Here is a 25,581-nt window from a genome sequence, read left to right on the forward strand (position 1 = left end):
TTCGGCTAGCTCCCTACACCCTTGCAGGTAGCGCTGACCCAGAGCTCTATCATAGGTCAGCCAAGGGTGAACACCTGAGGAAGGTGAAAAGCCTGTGAGCAGACTCAATTCACTACCCAGATGCTCCCCTGGACTCAGGCATGGGCGCAACCCCTTTTCGGGGGTTGGCCAAACCAAGTTGAGCCCCTGGATTCCTTTAACGAATACCCTTCACATAGGGATGGCGAGACCGTCCTCCCATCCCTATCACCTGAACCAGTGCCTATATACAACCTTACAAGTTGTGACGAATTGCTACGCGGCAGGTGAAACCCAAATTGCAACAGCCAATCAGCCAAGTGGGGAAATTCCTGCCATGCCCCTGTCCCAACGACAGACAACACACAACGGTATAGCAAGGTCAATTGCAACAGGCCCTAAAATTAGGGAGAGGTGGGTGGGTGTTCCAATGCACGAGCTGAAAGAGGAAGCTCTGGTTCACGTGCATGGATATATATAGGTCGCTCGATCCATTTAGACTGCAACCCCATTGGCCAGATTGAAACCCAGCACCAAGGGACCTACCACTCGGGCGTTGTGGCTATCCAAAGGACCCATCCAAAACCAAGAGGTCTCCAGATCTCACCGCAACACGTGCCCTCTTTGAGGGAGGACATGATTTAATATAACATACACATTGCACACCATATTAACGTAACCACACACCTTTAACATGCAAACACAATCACACATTGAGCATCACACACATACACACACACACACACACACACACACACACACACAAGAGCCCACTGTATAGTGCCCGTCATCTGTTTCTGGATCATCTGAGCAGTAGAATGGGATTGTCAGGAGGGGCGCTTGAAACTCTTGTCCTGCAAGATCTCTTCCCCTCCTCCCCTCTGCGTTCCGGTCAAGCTGACTGGGGAAACAGCTAAGCAGCAGCAGCAAATAAGAGGATGCTCCTTAGATTCTTGCATTGCAGGGGGCTGGACTAGAAGACCCTTGGGATCCCTTCCAACTCTATGATACAGTACCGGATTCCTTTGGGAGCTGCAGCTTCAAGGTTCTCTACAACTTGAGTTGGTGGCTCCCAATGGAATCATTGCCCCTCAAAGTGAGATAACCCTTCATGAAGCTTTAAGCAGTGGCTGAAAGGGGAGGTGCAGGGAGCATTCAAATCTCCTTTGATGCGGAAACACACTACCCATTTCCCCATTCGACTGCCTCTTAAAGCTGTGGCTCCAGAGGACAGCATTTTTGCAACCCCATTTGGACTGCCACCAAATCAGGGAGGGCAGACCCCAAGAGAGACTGACACACTGTTCAGAACAGCTATGGCCACTGTTTTCCCACCTTTGGCTTAACTCAATGGTAATAAATATCACAGGAGATGTAATCTAGTGCAGAGCTAGGCATCCTTAGGTACCATTAGCAGTGTGTAGGATGATGCTCAAAGACTTGCCATGAATTTATTTCATTATTAAGTTCATCCCAAAGGAGCGCAGAGCAGCGATGTAATTATGAAGAAAGATAATTACAAAAAAGGGCTCATTTTTTTTCAGTGAAAAATGCTTCTGGATAAGTTGTTTAGGATCGTAGTCTAAATAGAATAATTAAGCTGACTGGGATATGCACTGTGTAGGCAGGTTACACTATTTTGTTGCTGCATTTATTTCTATTGTATAGTTGATAACGAGCAGCATAATTCTAGAATTTTCCCCCATGAAAATGCACAGCTGTGACATCAGTTACCAACATATTATCAAAATTTTGCATGCATTACCTTGTTCCATCATTATCCAGATTTCCACACCAGTGAAAATATCAAATTCCAGAGAGTGTATCACATGTATGAAAATTGCCTTGTAGCATATGCCAAAGTGCTGTGCTCTCTATAAATATGTGGCATTGTGTGTCACTTCTTTAAAATGTTTTCATCCTTAACATTTATAATAATTACTAGGGAAGTGGCTTGAGAATCAGCACGTCGCAGGAGGGAATTCACTTGAACCCGTTTGAAGAGCACACTGAAGAAGTGTTGTTGAAGCACGACTTATTTCTGCTGCATGGCACTGACTATCCGGTCAGCAAAAGGGAATTCATGTCTGTGTTGGCAAATATAAAGAGTCTCCTTATAAGAGCCACGTACAGCTATGGGATGAATGCCATCTACAGGTAATCATTGAAACAGCATTTTGTTCTGTCTGCAGTTCTATTAAGCAGGTTGATCATCATTTCCCCCAGCAGCATCTTCATTTAATTAAGCTGGAAAACAATTGAGCTTGGACACAGATTTCTATTTTATTAAGAGCCCCAATAAACTTTGGTTTATTCTGAATCCTCCCTATTTCCCCTTCTGATTTAGTTGAGATTCTTGCATTACTGGGACTAGATGACCCTCGGGGTCTTTTCTGGCTCTACGGTTCTATGATTCTATGAAACTTTTGGATCATGCTTCCTTTCACTACTGTACTTGCCCATCCTGTTGTGATGCACTCACCTGTGTCAAAAACCCCTACTGCTAGGACAGCCCACTGTACTAAATGTGCTAAACCTAACTTCCTAAATATGCTAAAGCTAAGATCTGGCAATCTTTCACACTGAATACGTTTCCTTACCATTTCATGTCTCCTTGACTTTACGCAGCCGTTGTTTGTTCTGTTTCTTTGTTCACCCCACCTGAGTCTTTAACTGCTGCATCTCTTCAACCTTGAGTCATCTCAAGGTCTTTGATCTCTGTCAGCTCAGCCTGTGCTCCGCGTTTTTCTTTTGTACCTGGAACTTGCTTTTCAAACACTTACGCTGTTTGAACTCTTCCTTATCTTTCAAATTCCTCCTCAGAAATAATGCATTTTCAGACCTGTTCTACCTCTTGACCTTATTCCGTAACTAGCTGTAAGCTATAAGCCTGTAAATACAGCCAGCTTGAAATCTCATGCAAGGCAAATCATCCCAAACTGACAAACCCAAGCAGTGCAAGACTTGAAGAATCCCTGGAATACTACCTGACGTTGCCCAAAGAGTTGCAATGAGTGGTTTCACTGCTCTTACACCTTCCCCTTTGTTATAGTTGCACATATGGTGAGAAATACTGTCTGGAATGTCCTTCTTGCCCTATGCAGCAATAGCACCACAGCTTTAGAGGAGCATCTCCAGCCTGGGCTTATTTTGTGGGCTTAATTTGCAACGTTTATTTCTATTTACATAGATAGATAATTTCATTTGTATGCCACCTTTCCACGGTCCAAACTATGGCCAGGGCAGCTCACAGCATGAAAAAATACATAATTACAACATAAGAAAAACAGTCATAAACAATAAATAAATAAAACATCAAAAAATACACAACCAGACTGAACGATCGCCACGTAAATCATAGTAAAATCTAAAATAAAGATATAATATCTTTAAAAATAATAAAAAAATCAATAGCAGCAATAATCCCTCCTGCAACAAAAGCTCCTAAACAATACCCCAGCCCAAGTGTTTGATCAGCTGCCTCAGCTTCTGCGGCTGGAGTCAGTCAGAGCCCTGTTCTCCCAGGCGAGGTGGGAAAATGCCTGCAAGGCAGGGAGCAGGTCATCCAGGACTCACAGTTTCTGAACCACTTGATTGTAAAAAGAACCTCTAAATGGTTTACTGAAAAGGAACCATTGGTGCAATAATAGTGCATTAGTGATGGATTTATACTGGACCATGGAGACACCATAGTTTTTCTACAAAGCTTCCCCAATGTTATACTATCATTGCCATATGGAGGAGCACTCTTGCACAGTGACAGCAGGACAAAAATAGAGTGGGAAATTTGTGGTATAAAAAGTTGCAGGATTTTGGCAGGCTATTATGACATATGTACAGATTGGAAGTGAAGCATTTCCGCCCTTTCCCATTTTGTGTCTTTCCTTTATTCAGCTGTGCACTGCAAGTCCTCCACATCTCTCTGTTTACACCTGTAGAATGAACCATACACACTGTGAATCTATTATACATTGTAGCCCTGTGCAGAATGTTTGAAGCAGATACGGATAAATAGATGGAGGAAAGTAGGATCATGCCTGCTGACTTTCCTTTAGCCTTGAGGCACCTTCTGTTTGCATATATCCTGATACATGTATGTTCCATAGACCAGATCTTTACCCTCCATTTTTCAGTGTAGCCCATGCAATTGGAGCCTATGTATTTATCTTTTTACAATATAGCCCGTTCTTCACTGAATGTTTTTAGTTGTAGAGCAGGAAACAAAGTAAAAGAATAAACAGAGAAAAACAACAGACAACAATTACAACTTAACAATTGAATGATAAGGTAAACAAGCAAAACTGCTAAAGTTAATATTTAACCAATTTAATATTTAATCCAATTAAATAAATACCCAGGTAAAAACAAACAATACATTCCAACAGATTGATGCAGATTAAACAACCAGTGGTTTTAGCAACAATTCCCGCGTCATTTTTCACTTACGGCTGTCCATTCCCTCCCTCTCTGTGTCTCACACAAAGAGGGCCACGTTCCTTGCCAGTAAACTCTCGCTCTGTGGCTTTTGAGTAACTTAAGATCATTCACCCCTCTCTGCAAACCATTCAGGCTCTCACCCTTGTTGCACACAAGCACCCACAGTGAGAAATTCCCTTCCCTTATCCACAGCAGCAACAGAGCAAAATAGAAGTGGGGTAGCAAGAAGGTGCAGCTGGTGTTAGGAAGCTCTCATGGACCTCAAGGTCAGTAGGGCTGCCAGGTGGAGATAAATGTGCAGATAGATTTTCTGGTCTCTCCCATCTCTCTTTTCCTCACCAGCTGGCACAGACAGTGTTCAAGTTGCTCCAGAGCCTGGACATCCAGATGTATGCATGTAGACCCCTGCACAGACAGGGACTCTAATACATGACATTGGTGTGGAAACAGCAAGCACAGAATACACACAGCCCTTTGTGTATTCACCGCTACCCTCTCCAAGTGCCTGCACAGGGCTAGTAATATGCCAAAGCAGATGGCAGGATATAAAAAAAGAAAGGAGTTCCCAACTCAGTATGGGCAATTGGCTTGGCATTCCTTCATATTTCTTGTTGCACTATCAACATGGAAGTGCTGTAGCAGATGTTCACATCTATCTCCTCCTTGGAGCATCCTAGCTACAATCACTATGGCAGATAACTACTTCTCCTTCATAAAGTATACTGGAAATCTGCAGAGATGGTGTATTAAGTAAGCAAACCAATATTGTTAGAGCTGTTACAAGGGTAGAAAAGAAGGTGCCCTACTCTTATTGCCACCGTGCTTTTTCTGTGACCTGCATATTTCCTGGCTCAGTAGCAGTCCAGCAGTGACTGGAACAATAAACTTCCTGGCGCTTTCATGAAAAGCTGCAGCAAAGATGACTTAAGCCCCATGTGGAACAAAGAAGTGCAATAGGCCAGTACACATGTAGCCAATATTCAGATTTCAGTACATCATGAAAGCTAGTCAGAGAATACAACTGTGGAATAATGTTGCGTGAAATGCAAACCATGCAACCCAGAGGCTTCCCAGCAGCATTATATGGGGGTGGTGATTTCTTTTTTCTTTTAATCTCAAGCTACAACAATTAATATAATAGCAGATCGTAAACTCTGCAGCTATTGCTTCAAATGCTGCATCTCTTTTAATCTTGTTTGCATTTGCAAGTCAACAGTGTCAGCCACACTAGCAGTCATATTAAATATTTGGTCTGGAAACTCAAATTTCTCAAGTGTCTCCAAGATCCTGTGCCCCATTACTGCCAACATTATGTACTTTAATGTCTTCAGCATGGCACAGAGGAAAAGAAATTACTACATTGAAGTGGGGGAAAATTGCACTGCTGGTTGTTTTTTTCAATGAGTAAAAACTGTTAAACACATTAAAATACCATTTACCAAATAGCAGAACCTAATGAAAATTGGAACTGTTCAGTGAATACAAATGTGGAATAATACTGAGTGAAATGTTCTGTGTGTAACGGTTTCTCATTGTTCCAAATTATATCACATAGCACTGGAAGAGACGATCTGTGGTTCAGTAGGCAAATGGGATAATAAGACCACTGGCAAATTTTGTTGTGTTTATAATAGGCTTTAAATTCTTTTGATTTACTCTTTGCCTTTAAGAATCTTACTAGTACTTTGCTAGATTTGTTTCCCCTTACTTTCAGTGCAGCTCCACAATGAGATTTCAACATAAAAACAAAATCAGAAAGATGAAAACGATTGATTCCGCACCCCCACCCCACCCCCGGGAAATTCTTATCCACTGTCACAGAGTAGTCCTAATAACCACATAACAAAAGCACAGAAAAGCGCAAAGCAGCCCTAGTGGTAGTCATTGTAAAGTTCCAAAGTAGAACATTACAGATACAGATGGGGGAACAAATGTGATTCAGTTCACATTCAAAGGTAAACCTACCTAGTTTGCACATCCCAAAGCAACGTATTAACCAAAACACAGTCATTCTTTAGCAATGTAGTTCTCTCTTCCAAGTAATGTAAACAACAATGAATGAACAATATTGATCAGGACTGTGCAGGGGTCATGGCAAGAATGGCCCGTGCCTCCTAGCCGACCAGGGACTTAATGGCCATGGGAGAAATACTCATGGCTTGCCATATGTGTTGCAAGGCTTCAATAGTAAAATCTGGACCTGTGTCACTGCATACTAACATGTAGCATCAGATTAGATGGTGCCACAATGGCACATCTCATGAGCAAGACTCCCACTTCGGGCCTCAGACAAGCTCTTTGCAGGCCTGCTATTGATAATTGGTTGATGGGCATGAGAGAAAGATAAGGGCTTCCTGGCAGTAGCTCCACCTTTGCAGAATACTGTTCCTGTTGAGGTATGCCTCACCTCTTTTCGTTATCAACCTTCAAATGGGCTACAAAGACACAGGTGTTTGGAACCACTTATACCTAAAGGACAGTATTGTGCTGCTGCTCTGATGTGTGTTGATACTGCCATTAATATAGCTGGCCTCACTGTCTTTTTCATTGTTATTCCTATTGATATTTTATGGCATTTATGGTTAAATTCAGATTTTGATTGTATATCTTGTGTTTTCAGCTGGGAGTCACTTTGTGAGGGCTGGGCCCTAAAAGGTAGCTTTTCTAAAAAATGTATGAAATTAACAAATCTATGCAGTATGTTAAGAAGTCATACAGATGTTAAGAAGTCATGTATGCTTGGTGAATGCAATTAAGGATTTCAGTGCTTTAAAGTTGGAAAAGAGGATTTCATGGTGACAGTTCCTCAGCTCTGGGTTTTGACAAGCAGCCTGCTTCTGTGTGTGTCTGCGATGGAAGTAAAAATACATAACTTGCAAGCTAAGCACAGTCCCCCAGCTGCTGATCCACTTGTTGTGACAGCTTTCTAATGTGGGCTTGCCACAGTCTAAACATGAATGATATCAAGCAAGAAGAGATAGAGGCGGTGAATAGAAAGACCCATCTCATTTTTAGCAAACGACTCCCCCACCACACTATCTGGTCTGGGAAACATTACAGGATTGATGTTTCTTTCACAGGTAAATAGTAATCTTTCTCTCTCTCTCTCTCATTTTTGCACTCTAGGTTGAGTGATGTCAGCCTGGAAGCAGCTGATCACTTTTCAAGTGGACAAAAATATGCATCTGCTGTGGAGGTTTGCCAGTGTCCTCCAGGATATTCTGGTACCTCCTGTGAAGTGAGTATCTCATTGAACAGATCCAGCTCCACTTCAGAGATATGTCTGAAATGTTCAAACCAATTCATGGAAAGTGAGTGGATAGACAAACAGCAAGTAGCATCTCTTTCTGGCAATCCCACAAAACAATCCTATGTGTGCATACTGGAAGCAAGCCTCACCGTGTTAAGTGAATCTCAAGTAAATCTGTGTGGAATTGCAGATCTGCATTTTATTTTAGTTTGAATTGCACGGGGGGGGTCCTTTCTTCCATTCAGTTGTGCTTCATTCTTGTGTTTTTTTAATCACCCCCTAGCCTCATTTTTGCATCCCATGATTGGGGAAGCCCTCTTCTGTTTAAAACTCAGAGCAACCATGGTGGCCCCAGGCCAAATTATGACAACTGCACAAGTTAGGGATTTATTTATTTTTAATCCTTTCACTCCTGCTGAAAATCTCTCACCCACTTCCCTGCTATTATTTGTCCAAAATCTGCTTCAATAAGTTATTAAAACATTTTGGAACTTTTCTTACTCTAGTCCCTTACACTTGCAAAGAAAGAAACATTGCTTTTGATACTTTCCTAAGTGACTGTTTAAAACAATAATTTCTGTATCATGTACACATAAGAGAGAATTTTGTCATCAACAGTTTCCCCTTGGCTTGATCGCTTCTTTATCAGCCATTATAGTTACAGAAACTTGACACATTCAATCAAAGTATGTGTCATGCTTGAGTATTACAAAGCAAAATGACATCTTTGTGCTTGATCTGATATGCAGCCCTTTTCCCACAGTTTGTTGTGATTGCCTTTCCCCCATTCTGCTTTCTCTGGGATGCATGCTTCATTGGTTTCGAAGGTGCAGTTTTGTTGAAGGTTATAAATGTAACATACCCATATTTTCAGCACTTTCACCAAAATGCTATCAGCATATTCTCAAAGTAAGTGCACATATGCTTAACTAACTCATAGAGGCATTGCTCATGGTGGAATGCAAAATCCTTCACAACCATGCCTCTAAGGAAGCACTTTAAAACACAAAGATGTTCGGTTTCACAAGACTATAAACAATATGCCATTTATACAGGCACTCTAGGCATTGACTTGTCAGCTCTCTTTTCCTTGAATGTGTGCCATGATTTTATATATTTCATTTAGGACTTAGAGCCTTGATTCATAGTAAATGTTTTCACTTGTTCCTCCTATTAGAAATAATAATATAGAAAGAAAAGAAGAGGCAGCTCATAAAGGCTGGCAAGGGATTTGCGGGTTTTGTAGTTGTTCAGAACCTTGTTTCACCAGAAATGACAGTGAGGGGAAAGAAAGTAATCTATACACCATGGGCAAGGATGACCCTCTTGTATGTTCTGCTTTGAAAAACAAACAAACAGAAACACTATTGCCTGTCTCAGCGGCATTATTTTTATGTGCTTCCCATTATAGGACAAACAACAAGATCATTGAAAAGCATTCCCTAGTCATACGAAACCTGACAGCTTTTGAAATGCATTTGTGATGTACAAATGCCATGGAGAGACAACAGAATGAAACAATATGTTCTCTTAATTTCTGTTGTTCTCTCACATCCTGTTCTACCTTTGATCTGAGGAGAAGCATATCCTGGCTTCTTGTCCACAGCCAAGCAATTTGGCTCACTATTGAAATATCTACTGCTTACCTTGGCTGTCTTCTGAAGCTCTGACTCATGCATTGAGAAGTTTCCACCTTGACCTTCATCAGCTTCCGTCCTTCTTTGTAATTAAAGTTTATCCTGCCCTGTATTGAAAACCTTAGATAAATGCTCCCTCTGTAGAGTCTCTAACTGGAATCAAATACAAATTACTAAATATAAACAAAAATGGAAGCCACATACAGATTGTCTAATGCATTGAAGTCGATGCAAAGCACTGCACATAGTAGTGCCAGATTTGAATGGGACTTCACAAGGTTCGAAATGCAGCTGATTGTTGGGTTTTCAGAAGGCCCTTTCAAAGCACAATCTTATTGAAAAATAATGGATGGAATTCTGTGCCAAGCAATGGTGATCATCCTGTCATCACAAGCATTGCAGCTTCCCTCTCCCCCTCCCTGACTGTTCTGGGGGTTCTCCTGACTGCATCCTGAGCCAATTTCAGGAGGCCTTTGCGGGAGGAGAAGGAACAAACCCCTGTCACACCAGTGGCATTGCACAAGACTTGTGCAATGGATGAATCCCACCCATAGGGACATAAACTGGATTTTTTTGTTCACTTTTATACCAGCTTCCAGCTTGGGGTTTTTTTGTGAGGCTATTGAAAATCATCTTTTAAAATTCCCAAATATCTGCCAAATAAGAAAAGCCACTCCCATTCCCATGATTCCCTGGGGCTTGACAGTTAAGCAAGCTTTAATTCTGTTCTGTTGAGATGCTGCATGACTGATCTTCTAAATTCCAATGTGCCATACTTGATCCTGCTCACTATTTCGAGGTGAGGAGATATGGGATTTTATGTTAGTGTTTCATACTTCATACAATTCATTGTAAGGCTGGGACTTTTCTACCAAACAAATAATTTTCACATTTGGTCTTCAGAACTACTCTGTGCCCTTTATAGAATGCCAGTGAAGAAATAATGATTTTATTGAATTCATTTCTTGCATGCATTTCTTAAGAGCATCCTGCTTGCAATTTGAACCGGGCAAGATAATAAGGTGTTGCTTCCTTGCCTGACCTTCAATGGCAACATGTCTTTTGATTAAGAGGAGAAGCTTGCAGATACTGAAGAATCTTTGAATTGTTCAAGGGAGGACAGAAGTTCAAAAGAAAGGGAATAAATAAACAAATTCTTTAAAATACTTTTGGCTGCTTTCTTTCATGCTGCCATGGAAGTTCCCTTGTCAAAAGAAAACATAACTAGTCATACCGTGCTTGTTGTTGAGCAAATATTTACCGTATTTTTTGCCCCATAGGACGCACCTAGTTTTTTGGGGGGGGAAATAAAGAAAAAAAATTATTCCCCCCCCCAGATGCGGGGCTGGGGCAGGGGAAGCTCGAGCTTCCCCCGACCCCAGCCCCCAGAACAGGCTGCTATCCGCTAGCGAAGTCGTGCTGCTCTCCCACAGCTAGCGGAGCGCTGCGCGAAGCCTGAAGCTTGGGGCGTGCTGAGCTCAGCACGCCCCAAGCTTCTGGGTGCCGGCAAGGTCTCCACTAGCCGTGGGAGAGCTGGGTCTCCCATGGCTAGCGGATAGCTTCCTGAAGCCTGGAGAGCGAGAGGAGTCGGTGCGCACCGACCCCCCTCGCTCTCCAGGCTTCAGCGAAAGCCTGCATTCACCCCATAGGACGCACACACATTTCCCCTTCATTTTTGGAGGGGAAAAAGTGCATCCTATAGGGCGAAAAATACGGTATGTCCTTCTCTTTGGGTGTATTTTAGCAAAACGAGAGGGGGCCTGATAGAGGTGTATAAGATTATGCATGTTGCCAAGGCAAATGAACAGGGCAGACAAAAAAAAATGGCTTCCTCACACAGTGCATAGTTAAACTCTGGAACTGGCTCCCATAGAAAGCAGTGGTGGCCCCCAACTTGGAAGGCTTCAAATGAGGATAAGTACTAGTCACGATGGCTATGTTATGCCCCTGAACACCAGTTGCTGGGAATCATGTGAAGAGTGCTGTTGCACTTGGATTCTGCCTGTGAGCTTCCCATAGGCCTCTGTTTGGTCATTGTGAAAAGAGAATGCTGGACTAGATGGGCCTTTGGTCTGACGTGTTCTTAAGAGCTATAGCCCTTCCCCTTGAATTCAGAACCATATGATGATTTTTAAAATATGTGGCAGGTTAGGACTGCTGCCTGGCATTTTATTCTGAAGAGCAAGCACAACAGTCAGGGTTTTGCTGATAAATCACACCTACAAGATGTCACCTCCACTGAGAAATACCCATTGATAAAAATAAAGTATACTGAATTACCACCGCTAAAAGTATATATCAAAAAGTATATTCTGAGATGACCCATTCTGAGATGACAGCTATCACTACATGTATAAAGAATTAACTTCTTGTATGAGGACCCACATACATATGGAGAGATATAACATTTCTGGAAATATTGAAGCCAAGTGGCAAGGATGAGGAACAATTTTGAAATTTATGCAAATATATGCAATTCTTACTTTCTTATCAAGCCTAAACTTATTTTATGGCTCTAACAACATTAAGAGTATCATTTATTTCTTAGACTGTGAAATGTACTATTTGGCATATTTGCGACATTTGAAAATATAAATGCCTTAGTTTGTATGCCGGATTTACCCAATGTGGTCCACTTCCTATTGTGGGTCCTGGTTAGAGCTCATTTCTCACCCAGTCAGTGTTTTTTTCTGAGGCTTTGGCACCCACACTAGTTACTTTCCATTTTTTGCCCCATCTGCTTTTCATCCTCTGAGTAGGCAGGGCAATTTCCCAGCCAGTAGTATAGAATATGCCATAGTAATATGAGCAGTTCTAGCTGGTGGCGCAGAAGGTGCTGTGTTGCACACCTGCCATCCATCTCTGCTGCTTACTGAGAGGGAGAGAGAACAGAGCAAAGCATCAGGATGTAGATTATGAGGGCACACTGGTGGAGCCAATCCCCTCTGTCCCTTACTGCTTTGAGGGAAGAAGTGAAGATTGACCATAAAGGGGGGGGTGGCAGACCAACAGAGAACAGAAACAGGATGCTTGTTTCAAATATCACCAAACTGGGGAAAAGGCTTTCTCTATTACTCCAATGGTCTGGGGAAAATTTAAGCAAGAGGCATGTAGCATTTGCATATGGTTGTAATGTGCATGCACACTCCCAGCAATGTGGAGGCAGCTCCCATGTCACTAGGCCTGTGATGCATGCTTTCTTTTCTACCTTGCCTTCTGCTTCTCATTAATCTTTGACCAATATAACTCACGTGGTATTTCAGCTATGATTTGCAGTGTCAATAAAAGATCCTGTATTTTCTCACTTGTCTCCTTTCCCCACTTTCTTTCAGTAACTTGTCTTCTAACTATTTTCATTCTGTAAATCTTGGTATGTGAAGCTGTCTTACTTTCTACTCTTCGTTTCTCTTACCTTTTCAGAAGAAAGAGCAAGCTAATGCCTCCTTTAGTCTTATACCTGCCTATTCGGTTAAGGTCAGTTTTTCACAGACATCATGTCAGGAACATAGGTTTTCGAGAGGTGTTTAGCACTTGGGTCTTTATTGCTTATCATGGTGGTTTTCAAACACTGGGACACCTTGAGGGGCATAGAAGTCCTGGAAAGGGGGTGCCAAGTTACAGGGAGCCTTCCCACCTGCCCCAACAAGACAAACATGGGCAAGTTGAATGTCCTCTAGTGAAAGGTCATCATTGAAACTTTGTATGATCTTGTAATTGCCCCATTATTCTTGCTCAGTATCATGTGTTATGTCCCTGTCTCCCAGTAATTGTGTTTCCCTAGAAATTATTTGTGGGGATACTTTGTTGGAGAGATACTGTTTTATTCCTTTTTCTAATACTACAGTTGGATTGGGCCACCACACAGACCTTTGCACACAGCAACAGCCTGAGTGCAACATTCTCTGCCATAGAACAAGTCGGTGCTGGGTTTGGAGGAGGCAGAATGACATATTAAGCTCCTTTATTTTTGTCAAATGTGCTCCTGCACTACTTCTTCATTTTTTAAAATATATTCTCAATGTTTCATCTCCTGCAGTCTTGTCAGCCAAGGCACAGGCGAGTCAATGGCACCATCATTGGCGGAATCTGCAGGCCGTGCACATGTTTTGGTCACGCAGAGTCCTGCGATGATATCACCGGAGAATGCCTGGTAAGTGCTGACTGACAGCGCTGAGATCAGCTCAGTATACCAACGCAATTGAATTAACTACCTTAGGGACTATGAGTACTTAAGGAAAGAAGCAGTGATTTGACAGGAGAGATCTTTATATTGAACTGCTTCTGAAGTTAAACAATCTCTTGGTAACATGATAAAGTAGCTACTGAAAATAAGGGCAAACCAAAAGGGTTCTTTACATTACCTGGATAGCAACAGGTCCTGCAGAAAGCAGCGAAGAGAATATCGCAACAAACTTTGCAATGCACAATGATCTACCCCTAGTAACCTCTGTTGTGGGTTTACTTTACATACAGAATAGTAGTAACTGAATAGTAAGTTTCGTTATTGTGTGACATGCAATAATGTTGGTCAAGGGGGAGAAGCGTAAATATTGCAAAAATTATGAAGAAATGGTGTGATTGGGGAGGGCGCATGTTTTGAATAAGATGGAAAGGTGCTTTTCCCTGATGGAATGCATATATTTGGGATAGCTGCCTACTAATTCAGCAATTTTAGTCCATTTATTACCCAGAATAATCATGCCCAGTGTGCCACTGTTTCCAGCCTGCTCAGTAGCTATTTCGAATGGGTGAATTACGCTGAATAGACTGTTCTGATTAACTCAAGGGCATTTTAGTTTTATATTGTCTGACATGGCATGAAGCTTGAAACAACATTTCTCATTTCATTAGTCTTGCAGAAATGCAATTTGAGCCACTGCCAATTTAGTAGGATATCATACTCCAGATTCCCTGCAGAATTCAAACCAACTCTGCATTGTGTATATTTTTAAGTGTTCCTCCCTTCTTTTTGATTTTCCCAAGGAAAAGCTTCAGGGAAAAATCTAAATGAAAATCCAGGGTTTTTACAATGCAATTTGGCATTTTAAATTATCACTGGCCTTTCTGTTTTCCTCCGTACAAGGTGTTTAATTGCTCTCCAATTCTGAACAAGATAGCTTAAATTGGTGGATTTTTCAAATTGCTTTTTCATGAATAAATGCCCAAAATGGCTCTCGCATTAATCCCGTGCTCAGTCTTAAGACGTACTTAGAAAAGAAAACATGCCATGATAACTTTATTTTGAAATACTTCACGTAAATCTAGTGGGGGGAGGAAATCACCTGACAGAAATTGATCTGTTTTCCTCACCAGCCTTCAGAGAACCTATTTCATTGCTTTTTCATGATTTCAGTCTTCTAATGCTAATTTCTAATGAAATTAGTTAAGGTTTACAGCAAAACCAGCTGGTGGTGTGGAACTGTGTGCTTCAGGCAGCAAATCAACAATTCCATTTCTGTAATAGTACATGAGTGAAAATAATTCTAGAGCCATTTGCTGAACTTGCTCGATATCAGAGATGGGAAACTAACCTGGCTCCTTTCAGGCAACTTTGACAGGCAGGCAGGGCTGCCCACTTGGCAAGCACCTGATGTCACATGGCATCAGGTGATTCAGACTGTAACCTGAAACTACAAAGAAAAAATCAAAACACACTGTTAAGTATGCACCTGATACTTTGTTTGCAGTCCCAGTTTGAATTTGGTACTATAGGGCAACAGAAAACAGTGCCCAATTGAAAAAGCACTGTGCTTCAGTTTTGCCTGCCCAATTCCTGACATCATATTATGCCAGATGATGGTTAGAGGTAGACATGCTTAGAGCAATGGGCACAAGGTATAATTGCACCCAGAGGCCTGGGATTCCCCTCCTTTGTTCTTATTAAAATAAACTAACAGCCCTACTAGAAAAATTAACCAATAAAGTGAACTGACATGGGGACAAATAGAAGAAGACACCTTCACCCCAGTATGGCTCCCCTTTATCACATACACAGCCCAACAAGACAATAACAAAAACCCACCAGCAGCATACAAATCAATATGGCTAACCTGATCCAAAACACACACCCACCCCACTCACACATGAAAACAAAGACCACCAAAGCCAACCACAAATGAATAATCACACCCTAGGCCAACCCCAACCTCTCTCACCACCAAAGGAACACAAGCGAACAGCAAAGAACCTGCACAAGCAATGCTGACACCAAACCCCACATATAGTAAGTGAGATAGAAACATTGCCACCTGACCCCACTCTCACCCATCTCTCCCCCCTCCACCTCTTTCTCCCTTTTCTTCCTAATGTCTCAACAAATGAAAATGATTTGTAAAAATGTTACATGGGAAAAAAACACACGAGAGAGAGACATTACACACTTTTGTAAATCAACAAAATCTTTAATAAAAAATAAAATAAAATAAAAATAAACTAACAGCCATTCATTCTCCCTTGTTGTTGTCCTAGGGGTTTGAGGTGAAAGCAATCACACTTCCTTGCGCTTCCACCAACAGAGTGACTTAGTGCAAGTTCACACATTGGCCTCAACCCAGCGAAAGTTCCTCATGACTAAGTCCTGTTGAGAGAAATGTGACTTGAGTTAGTTGTGTCTCAGTGGGGTTTACAATGCAATCCCATGCATGTCTTTTCAGATCTGAGTCCCACTGAATTCACTGGGGCTTATACATGAATGTAGGAATTGCAGGTTTAGTCATTTCTGAGTCATAACTGGATTAGAGCTTATATGCTCTTTTTAGGGGTTCGCTTATTTTTTATACCTACATCTAAAAACGATATGCAATAAACACATGGTTAGAAATGCTGATATCCTGTATGATCGCAAACCGGTGTTTACTGCCAAGTGATGTGAGAGGAAACTCTTCAAGAAGCAGGCAGAAATGTTTAGAAGAATTTAATCTTGGAGAAAGTTGCAGCCCTAGTGCTGGTTATCTGTAATGTTATCTGGCAGATATACAACATTACTGAGAAGTCGAGGGCAAAAATACATCCCTGGAAACAATAACATGTAGCATCTCCTAATCTCTCTACCTTTATCCTGTCCTGTCTCTGCTCTTCACTGCAGCAGCTAAGCTTGTCCTATATCATCCTGTAGAGACAAAGTGCACAGAAACAAATTCTTCAAAATCTGTTTGGGGATTTTGCCTTGACTGTAAGTGAAGTAGGATTGGTTGATACCCAAGCAGGCTGTTAAATGCTGCAATTCAATTTGGATCACAAGCCTTTTGAAGTGAGAGAGAAAGGAGAGAGAGAGAGAGAGAGAGAGAGAGAGAGAGAGAGAGAGAGAGAGAAGTTTGAGTGCTGAAAGGAGAGGCATGTTTCACATCAAAGGGTTTCCTTCCCCCCCTATTGAGATGTACTGAGCCTTTTGGCCTTCTCATTACTATTCATGGTATGTTTTTTTTGCCCCCAGTAATACAACAGACAATTTAGGCAGCTAATTTACGAATATGTTACTTCTTTTGACTCTTCCTTAGCTTTGAAATTTACTTGAAAAGAAGTTGAAATGTCTTTCTTTGACTTATAATAAGAGCTCAGCTCAATGGCTTTATCCTATGTCTGAGTGTGGAGGGGGGGAAATCGCTTACACACCCGTGGAAGGCGGTGCCTATTACATTCACATGGCTACTGTGATGTTACACAGATGATAAATAGCTCAAGTTGTAAACAAAGAGAAGTTCTATTTTGTCATGTTGCAGACACACTGTTTGTGTGTCCATAGGTTTGTATCCAAAGGTAAAGGTAAAAGTACCCCTGACCATTAGGTCCAGTCGCGGACGACTCTGAGGTTGCGCGCTCATCTCATTCTATAGGCCGAGGGAGCCAGCGTCTGCAGACAGCTTCCGGTCATGTGGCCAGCATGACTAAACCGCTTCTGGTGAACCAGAGCAGCACACGGAAACGCCATCTACCTTTCTGCCAGAGCAGTACCTATTTATCTACTTGCACTTTGATGTGCTTTTCAAACTGCTAAGTGGGCAAGAGCTGCAACCGAACAACGGGAACTCACCCTGTCTCGGGGATTCAAACTGCCGACCTTCTGATTGGCAAGCCCTAGGCTCTGTGGTTTAGACCACAGCGCCACCCGCCTCCTTGTATCCAAAGTTAGTCATACTCAGATCAGATTGATTGAAATTAATGACCATGAGTAACTTAAGCCCATTAATTTCAAAGGGCCTACTCTGAGTATAACTTAATTGGATTTAATCCATGGGGTTGAGATTCACAAAACCTTGCTAAAATATTTAGTGGTTTTAATCTTGTTATGCAGCAGAGATGAAGTGGACGGCACTCCTGTAGTTTTTAGAGAGTTCAAAATAATCACACCACAATAGTGATGTCCAGTTCAGATGTCATGCTTTCTAATTGCCACACTATGGTTTAGCAGCTGATGGTACCTGGCAGAATGGTGTACTCCTCTTCTTTCCTGTCAGCCTTGTGTGCTCCTTCTCACACACTTTCCTAGTTAGAGATAATGTTAGTTCACTCATTGTGACATTTGAATAAAAGTAACCATAGTTACAGTTATGGATATGTGACATCTTCCCCTCTACAGTATTTCCACAGAGGTTTCTGTTTTGCCTTCCCACCCTCTTTTATCTTTGGGAAGTGCAGAGTATTTCAGATAGCCTTGGTTTTCTCAACAATGTCAATTCCTTTGGGCTTCTTTGTTGTTGTTTTACTTAAAATAGTTGCACTAATGGATGCACCTGTTGTAGCAATAGTTGGCACATGTGTGTTGTGCTACTTTTGGGTGTGCATCTGAATACTCTTCAGATTATAGCACTGGCAGTCATTTGCAGTTGGATGTGTATTTTGATCAACATCCGGTATCTTCATATAACTTGCACAAGAGTCTGTGCATCTAACCACTTTTTGTTATTCTCCCTACAGCTCTCTCCCCAGACAGTAAGTCAGATAGAATCATATGTAACGAAGATATGGGATAAAAAATCTTCATAGGAAATTAAACTACTAGATTGTTGTGACACCCCCTAATTTCTGGTAAAGCTTAGTTACTGTGGACTAGGAAAGTGTATGTGGAGGGGGTTGCATTGGCAGAGAAGGAAGGGCAAAATTGTGAACTCCTCAACACTAAAGAGTGGTTCATTGATCAGCCCTCATGACATCTGAACTGGGCCTGAAACTTCAGAAGCAATCACATTTATGTTCCCTTATATAAGAAATCACTTAAAGAATTGTTGTGAAAGGAAAAGAGAGGAGCTTGAGAAGAACCATGGCCCTGCACAACATGGTTTCTATATTCAAATATTACTAGAATAATGTGACTGGATATACTTGCCAGTGTAACTTGTTAGTATGAAGCATGTGTGCACTAGCAATATTGTGAAATGCAGCTTTCCAGTATTTGAATTTTAATTTAGAGGATTATCATGGTGCAAGCTTTTAACAGAACACATCCACACATGTCTCTTCTCACATAAATCCCTGCTAAGAGGCTTTTTTAGGTTTGTAAGTAATGATGTGTGAAGTGGCTAATAGACATTTCATGTTTGACCACTCCTGTAACAGATATCAAAATCCTACCTGTCGTCACTTTGCATATTTGATTTATGGAAAGCCAGATTCTTTGGAAGCACTTGGCTGATTATTACACAGTGGGCTGGTTCTCCTATAAAACTAAGCCATGGTTTAGTACTACAGGGATGAGCCTTGGTGAACTAGAGTGAAGCATCAGGCTTGCATACTCCCCTCACCCCCCGCCATCCCAATCTTTGTCCTACATGGCTGGCAGAAGGAGTTCAACTTCAAACTTGGCTTAGTATTATTTGTGAACCAAGATTCCCGTCTTGGTACAAACAATAGTTAGTTAAGCAACTCAGCTTCATAGCTCACAGTTTGAAGTTCTCCTCCTGGCTGTGTGGCAGGCGAAGAGGCATTTAGTATTGTGTGCAAAGTAGCCCAATGGCTGTGTTGGGGCATCAGGATAAGCTTTAGTTTATTGTTATGGAGATGAGCTTAGGTCCTCCAACATGACCAGGCAGAGGGAGGAAATCAGATCAGAAGCTTTCACCTGTTTTCATTAATCACAGTTTAGCATTATGTTTGGACCCTAAACTGTGGTTAATCTTAACTATGGCTTATTGAAGCAAGGTGGTTCACAAATTACTACTACTGCTACTACTATTCTTTATTATTATTACTACTATTATTAGTATTATTATTTGAGTAATCATTTTCTAAACCACCATCTCAAAGCAATTTACACATAAGATCTTTTAAAAAACACATCATAACAACAACAACAACAACAACAACAACAACAACAACAACAACAACAACAACCAATACATTTAAAACAAGACTAAACCACTAAGAAATGAATACTCATGGTAAGGACCCATTTGTCAAACTGGAAGAGCTTGTTGGAACAAAAATGTACTCAACTGTTTTTGAAAAGTGCAGATAGTAAACTTTAAGGTTAAGCCTAAACCAAATGGACAAAACCAAATGGAAACCAGAGCTTCCTATCTCCTCTTCACATCTGCACTGGAGGAGAGGACGATGGGCTCATAGGCACTAGGGGTGCTGGGCGCCCAGGCACTGGGCTCTCAGGGACGCCAGGCCGAGAGTCCGGGGAAGAGCCCACCCATCAGTCAGAGCACCGCGGCAGGCTCTTCTGCTGCGGGCTCTTCTGCACCACAAGTTCAGGGACAACCGAGCCAGCGAGATGCTGAGCCAGCCGGGGGGCTCTGCCCTCCTCCATGCCTGGGACTGGGCAACCTGGGGGGGGGGCGCCGGGCGTATCTTTGCACCCCGGCGCTGCATATGCTTAAGACAGCCCAATGGGAAAATGCACAAGTCAAATGCATGCCTAATCTTATTCCCATAATAGTGAACCAAAGTTTTTCATTGCATCTGAACAAGAGAATACGAGCTATTAAGATTTGTCATGGCCAATAGCTAGTATCCAATCCATAAAGTTATTTGGATTGGATACTAGCTATTAAGTTTACTGCTTGTCAAATCATTGTAGAGCAAGTGTGCAAATAAAAAAAAGTTACATCCCAAAGAACAACTCGGGTATAGTATTATTCATGAATATAAAATTCCTTCAGTCTTAAAACTTATTTCAAAGTCTCTCTGTGTGCTTATTTAGGCAACTGTTTTAGCAAGAAATGGTTACAATTGTGCATCAGAGCATTAGGACACAATTATTCACATGAAGCCACAGAAAGCAAACCATATAATAAAAATCCTTCAGAGGTTCACTTTATACTTGAGTTGCATAACTGAACCTTGAATGTATGTGGGGGGGGGGAGGCTTTTAAATACACATATACATGTTAATAAGACATGGCAGAGTTTGTATGAAAATCCATCACCTTCAAGTGCAAACAAGAGAATGTGGAACGGGGGAGGGAGTGAGAAACGAATTTTTGAAGGACAGCTCACATTATTGCTTTCCCTCACATCTGTGAGAGTGTTTATCTTGCTCTGTATGCCAGGAGTGCAGAACCTGGGACCTTCCAGATATTCTTGAATTCCAACTCCTGCTAGCCCCAGCTAGAGATGGGGAAGAAATTTGATTCAACCTGCATTTGAAGCCGGAATAACTTAAACTAAAACTGGAAGAACTTCCTGACAGTAAGAGCTGTTCGACAGTGGAATTTGCTGCCAAGGAGTGTGGTGGAGTCTCCTTCTTTGGAGGTCTTTAAGCAGAGGCTTGACAACCATATGTCAGGAGTGCTCTGATGGTGTTTCCTGCTTGGCAGGGGGTTGGACTCGATGGCCCTTGTGGTCTCTTCCAACTCTATGATTCTATGATTCTATGATTCTATGATTCTAAAACGGTATTCAAACCAAAGCATAGTTCTTTAGAATTCTGACTTCTGACTATTTTGCAGCATGGTTCTCTAGCCAAGTATTGTGTGGAAAAATGCATATTGCAAGGGAAAGTGTGCAGAAAGATGCCCATATCTGTGAAAATTTAAAAATGCATTACATTACAGAAAATTACTTTGCAAGAATGGGAACAGTAGGCAAAATTGCATGCAAAGTGTGTATATTAGGATGAATTCGCATAAAAATGTTTTTGAATTTCCACGTGAAGAAGTGAAATCGGTTATGAAGTCTACCGCACGATAACAGTTTCATTAAATGTTATCACAGGGGTAAGGAAGGGGGAAAGGGAGCTCCCAGCAAGAAGCCCTGAGCTATCTCAGACCAGCATCTCTGTAAACCACACCTACCGGCCTGTGATGCTTTGCAACACATGGGTTGCATAGAAGGGCTGCAGAACCACAGACCTTCCCAGTACAGTGGTACCTCGGGTTAAGTACTTAATTGATTCCAGAGGTCCGTTCTTAACCTGAAACTGTTCTTAACCTGAAGCACCACTTTAGCTTATGGGGCCTCCTGCTGCCGCTGCGCCGCCACTGCACAATTTCTGTTTTCATCCTGAAGCAAAGTTCTTAACCCGAGGTAATATTTCTGGGTTAGCGGAGTCTGTAACCTGAAGCGTATGTAACCCGAGGCACCACTGTACTTTCACAATCATCACCTGCTTTTGCAGAGGCAGCAGAGCTGAGCTGGTGCTCATTGCACAATTGAAAGAAACATAGTGATGGCTGCTACAACTGCTCTTGTGAGTTGCTCGCTGCTCCTGCAAGAAGCACTAAGGAGCACGGGCTGGCTACACAGTTGTCTCAAAATTGTGATGTTTGCCGGATAACATAGAGTTGGAAGGAACTGTGAGGGTCATCTGGTCCAACCCCCCTGCAATGCAGGAATCTTTCACCCAATGTGGGGTTGGAACCTACAACCTTGAGATTGACAGTCTCATATTCTACCAACTGAGTTTGTGTGAGAAAGAGAAGATGTACTCATGCTCGACTGCAAGGTTGCCAATACGGTTCCCTCCAGATGTTGGATTCCAGCTGCCATCAGCCCCGACCAGTAAGGCCAATAGGCAGGGTTGGTGGGAGTTGTAAGCCAACAGCATCTGGAGGGCACCATGTTGGCTGCCTTTGTCCTATGTGACTTTATCAACTATGTTCTATTACATTCTGAGAAGATGGTTTTGTTCCTTCCCCTGACTGTTTAGAACTGCCAGCACAACACAGGTGGCTTGTATTGTGATAGATGTCTTCCTGGTTTCTTTGGAGATGCTACTAAAGGGAAACCTGATGACTGCCAGCTGTGTGCCTGCCCACTGAGTATACCTTCAAACAAGTAAGTATACCCACTGTGCAGTGGCATTGCATCCTTTATTGGAACCCTGGATACACACAAACACACATGTACACACGAGGCGGGACCAGGGGCTGGATGTGGAGGGGGAACAAAACCCACCATGCCAGCCAAACCCTTGCCACCGCTGGACGGGTGTGGGGCACAGAGGGTTCATGGGGCTGTGCTGAACTGCCTGCCCCCTCCCCCGTCTGCAGCAAGAGGGAGCCCAGCCAGCTGACATGGCCCTTGGCGAGGGAGCCGGGGGTGTGGTGGCAAGACCAAACTCCGGGGCCCAAAGACCCCTGGTGGCAAGCAGGGCAGGGGTTACAGCCTCCCTGGCCCTCCCTACGCTATGCCCCTGCAACTGAGTACTGAGTATACCTTCAAACAAGTTTGTTGGTGGTATCTATACCCTATTAGTAAGCAGGCTGAATGAAAGGCCGAATGCAAGTGTTCCCCCACCCCCTCCCTCAGCAAGGGTGCATGTGAAATATAAGTGCAGCCTGAGTAGGTGTCAGAATCAATCCATCAGATTCAGAGAATTGACTGCTATTGAGCTCTTTTGCTAACTTCACAGACCCCCACTTCCTTAAAAAAATGTGGCATAGTTTTGATTACGTGACAATCCATAGGACACAATCAGAATCGTGTGTGTGTGTGTGTATTGCAATACTGCAAAGTTTCATCACAAAATGAAGAAATGACTGTAATCAATGCTTGTTTATATTTATTTCACCACTATACCCATATTAAGCCAAGGCTTTGTCCTAAGGCTGCCGGTCTACTGCTGGGTTGTTTGGCAAATTGAATGGCTATGTAGTACACACAAACCTTTAAGCGAAATAAAAAGAAGAATAATTGAGGCCTTATCTCTTTAAAATAGTGGAGTGACAGATATCCTGTTGTTTCAAACTGCCTGTGTCTTCCAGTGTGCCAGCAGATTACCTCATTACATTGTGTCAATCAGATTCTCAAAGAGGGGAAACTCAGAAAACAAAATGCTGGAAGGCAGAGGGACACAGCTAGAGTAAAATACTATCAGAGGATTTGTAAGCATGCAAATGATTGGTTGCTGAGAAATTTAACTATCATTTATAATGTATCTGTAAAAAGAAAAGAAAGAAAGAAAGAAAGAAAGAAAGAAAGAAAGAAAGAGAGGAATGATAGGAAATTGTCATTTGCTATTGCAATGATTAAATAATTGCTAATGCAATGATTAAAGCTACATACATGAGGTTACAGGTCTTCCTCAAGTTTAAAGAATTCCATGTAGCTCTGGTTCTTTTCAGTTGTATTAGGATCCTAACCTTTAGTCATGGAGGTTAGGAATCAAGGATGGAAAATATCTACAAAGGTTGCCACTCTTGATTCTGAATACCAAAGAATATTGTGTAAGTCATCACCGTTCATTGATCTTGACTTAAATACAGCTTTGACGTACCATGAGAAACATCATCACAAAGTTTCCCCTTCCCTGTTTTTAATGCGGCAGTTTTATTCCACTATTCATGTAAGTCGAGTTTACCGAGCTTTCTAGTCAATTGTCCGTTAGCTGCAGTGAGATTTAACTTGGGAACAAAGTCTGGGATAGAGCGCACTGCCAGGCCCTGGAGGGCTCAGACAAGCAGCTGTACATTCCTGCTTTTAAATGGTGTAGCGACTCATTGATAGACTAAAGTCCCATAACAACATGTCATTTGGATGCTGCCACCCGTTCGAGCTATATTCAGTGTCGGCAGAAATAGCAGAGTCATTCCAAACTCTACCGGCTGGAGCCAAACCTAAGCTCCATGTGTGAGACCAGAAGGACTTTCCCTGTAAAAGCAGCGCTCTCTGAGGAAGGACAGCAACTATGCTGCTAATGAATGTCTTTTTATCTTTCCTCTGTGTCCCTCTTCTGGCCCTTCATCAACAACAAAGTTTTAGCCCAACATGTCATTTGGATCAGAGTCGTGGATTAATATGTGACGAATGCCCCCCTGGGTATGCTGGCTCACGCTGTGAGAGGTAAGCGCCATACAGGATTTTATCGTCTTTGTCTAACAGAACTTCATTTCATGGTTCTTTTCCAAGCCTCTATGTATTCAAGCATCCATATGCACCCAGAGTCAGAATTGTGGGGTGGTGATGTCATACAAGATTCCTATTTAAATGAGAATTTCCATTGTCTCTTCCACATTTGTCCAGCAGATTTGTTCTCTGCTCAGTAGGCCTGCGAAAATCGTTTCTGTTTAATGCTTTAGATAAACATTAAGCTACAAACAAAGTATTTTCCATAGAAGTAGTATTACTTGATGGGATTCTTTTTGCTGGATTTTTGTGCACCTGTTAGTTTCCGTTGTTATTTTTGTGTGTTCCTAATTTGGCTTGAATATTGAGGGTGTATTTAATCAGTTGTTCAGTGAAATGCTATTTCATCTCCTAATGCTGAGCCAAACAATATAATTGTGGAAGCTAGATTTGTCTCAACTACTTTAAAACTCATATTTTCAGACTTTGCTGCTTCTAATTCTCCTCTGAATTTGGCTATTTAGCATGTGAAATTACAAGGCTATGAATAAAGTTGCAGTGTTAAAAAATATTTCAGAGGGGCTGTTTTTGTTCTCCTGCAACGTGATACAGGCACGCTGTTTCCAAAGTGATTGAGGGTGGACAAATGTAGAAATTGGGTATATGATCAGTCTTTCCCTAAGAGAATCCCATTTTGATGAAATTCGGCATCTTGTGTTGCATACCCTCAGCTAAGAAACAGGCTTATGCTGAATCTGACTACTGATCCTTCTAGATTGTTCTTGTCTGCAGTGACTTGTATTGGCTCTTTAAGGTATGGGGGCAGAAGGCTTTGCCAGCACAGGCACTTAATGGCTGCATCAGGTGAAGGGAGGGCCACAAGAATGAACACAGGAGACTGGTCTTGGGTTGAACTAGGCCACAACTTTATTGATTACAATAAAGTGTCTGGAGACACTGGGTGTTGAACCTGGTATCTTCTGCATGCAAACTATGTGCACTACAACTAAGTTA

At 42.1% G+C, this 25,581-nt stretch overlaps 1 protein-coding gene and 1 long non-coding RNA gene across 14 annotated transcripts in view; one reads left to right on the top strand and one right to left on the bottom strand.

Annotated features, from left to right (window-relative positions):
* Positions 1-25,581, top strand: part of LAMA2 (laminin subunit alpha 2) — a 359,840-nt gene that overhangs the window by 185,228 nt on the left and 149,031 nt on the right. For 7 of the 13 annotated variants that reach the window (XM_083607529.1, XM_083607534.1, XM_083607536.1 and 4 more), the window contains exons 14-19: positions 1,964-2,175; positions 7,582-7,693; positions 12,763-12,816; positions 13,379-13,492; positions 22,430-22,557; positions 24,478-24,564. In XM_083607529.1, the coding sequence (XP_083463655.1) occupies positions 1,964-2,175; positions 7,582-7,693; positions 12,763-12,816; positions 13,379-13,492; positions 22,430-22,557; positions 24,478-24,564 (707 nt within the window). The remainder of the gene's footprint in view (positions 1-1,963; positions 2,176-7,581; positions 7,694-12,762; positions 12,817-13,378; positions 13,493-22,429; positions 22,558-24,477; positions 24,565-25,581) is intronic. The other 6 variants (XM_083607541.1, XM_083607530.1, XM_083607532.1 and 3 more) reach the window with 1 other exon arrangement.
* LOC310760010 lies at positions 15,723-19,227 on the bottom strand. The gene is made up of 4 exons (XR_014546680.1): positions 18,910-19,227; positions 17,760-17,823; positions 16,393-16,583; positions 15,723-15,919 (listed from the first exon to the last, which is right to left on the bottom strand). It is a non-coding gene; the product is annotated as an uncharacterized lncRNA (long non-coding RNA).

The sequence above is a fragment of the Podarcis filfolensis genome (assembly GCF_964270895.1).
Source record: "Podarcis filfolensis genome assembly, chromosome: 3".
NCBI lineage: Eukaryota > Metazoa > Chordata > Lepidosauria > Squamata > Lacertidae > Podarcis > Podarcis filfolensis.